This window comes from Rhagoletis zephyria, unplaced genomic scaffold (assembly GCF_001687245.7).
Source record: "Rhagoletis zephyria isolate East Lansing unplaced genomic scaffold, Rhagoletis_zephyria_1.1 Rzeph_scaffold_80689, whole genome shotgun sequence".
In the NCBI taxonomy this organism is placed as follows: Eukaryota; Metazoa; Arthropoda; class Insecta; order Diptera; family Tephritidae; genus Rhagoletis; species Rhagoletis zephyria.
Genome location: NW_016237737.1, coordinates 1 through 1,104, shown reverse-complemented (window position 1 = coordinate 1,104; position 1,104 = coordinate 1). Strand labels below are relative to the sequence as shown.

Below are 1,104 nucleotides of genomic sequence, written 5' to 3'. Positions count from 1 at the left end.
AAAAAAAAAAAAAATTTGCCAAAATTGTTCAAAATGTTGCTGGCTTAATTACCGATCACAAGTGTATGTACATATGTATTAATATATCTTTTTTATTTCCCAATTATTTCGTTGTTACTTACCTCCATAAACTATTAATATTTTTCATTTATTTTCAGAAATGGTTTTTCGCGCCTGTGCATTACCCTATTTAAATTATGTTAATTCAGAATGTCTTACAAGATGCTGGAGAAAATTTAAGGATATGGTGTATCAGATGTCTATGTAGGAATGTACATATGCTATGGAACATGAAACTTTGTATAGAAATTAAGTGCTACACAAAAGGACTTTTAAAATATAAATTCTATTCATCGATATTAGTTGCACATTTTTATTACATCATATGTATAAAGGAATTGTATTTATGATAGGCGTACGCTAACATTACCACCACATTCTCCTTTTGATTCGAAGTCATATTCTGCAAAATAGAGGTAACTGATAAGGTATTATTTTTTATTTATTTTATTTCACTTACGTCCGTCCGGGTGTTCGCAATTGAAGCGTCCCAATACACAGTCGTTACCGAACGTAAGAAGTTTGTTGCCCTTTTTTGCTTTGGCGCAAATGGGTTCATATTTCTCACCACAAGCTCGGCTACAAGCCGGAGCTTGCTTCTTACTGCTTGCAGAAGATGCGATAATAGCAGATACAAGGGAGAGTACTGTAAATGAGTTTAAAAGTTGATTAGCAAATTTAATAATTTCAGAATTTATGTACATATACTGTTACTCCACAAATTCAGCGTACGGCTTTTTTTGTTAATATTCGCAATGTTATACATGTTCATATTTTTTGTTAATTTTGTTTTAAAACATGGCTTCTGTTTTAGCAAATTCCATTTGAATCCAAGAATGATACTGTGTACAAAAATAAGGAAAAATATGCAAAGTTTCAGCAAAATCGTGAAATTTTTTATACAAATTTCTAAAAAGAATTCAGGTATGCTGTTTTATAATTTATGTAAAACATTGCGAATATTAACAAAAAAGAGCCGTATGCTTAATTTTGGGAGTAACTATACGCACAGTATCGGTCATATCTATAGCACGCCATTTCAAA

The 1,104-nt window shown here is 31.0% G+C and overlaps 1 protein-coding gene across 1 annotated transcript; it reads right to left on the bottom strand.

Annotated features, from left to right (window-relative positions):
* Positions 1-217: 217 nt before the first annotated feature.
* LOC108357597 (uncharacterized) lies at positions 218-1,098 on the bottom strand. The gene is made up of 2 exons (XM_017608670.1): positions 521-1,098; positions 218-463 (listed from the first exon to the last, which is right to left on the bottom strand). Exons 1-2 carry the CDS (start codon positions 762-764, stop codon positions 405-407), a joined length of 303 nt encoding a protein of 100 aa, XP_017464159.1. The 5' UTR covers positions 765-1,098; the 3' UTR covers positions 218-404.
* Between the last annotated feature and the right edge of the window lie 6 nt (positions 1,099-1,104).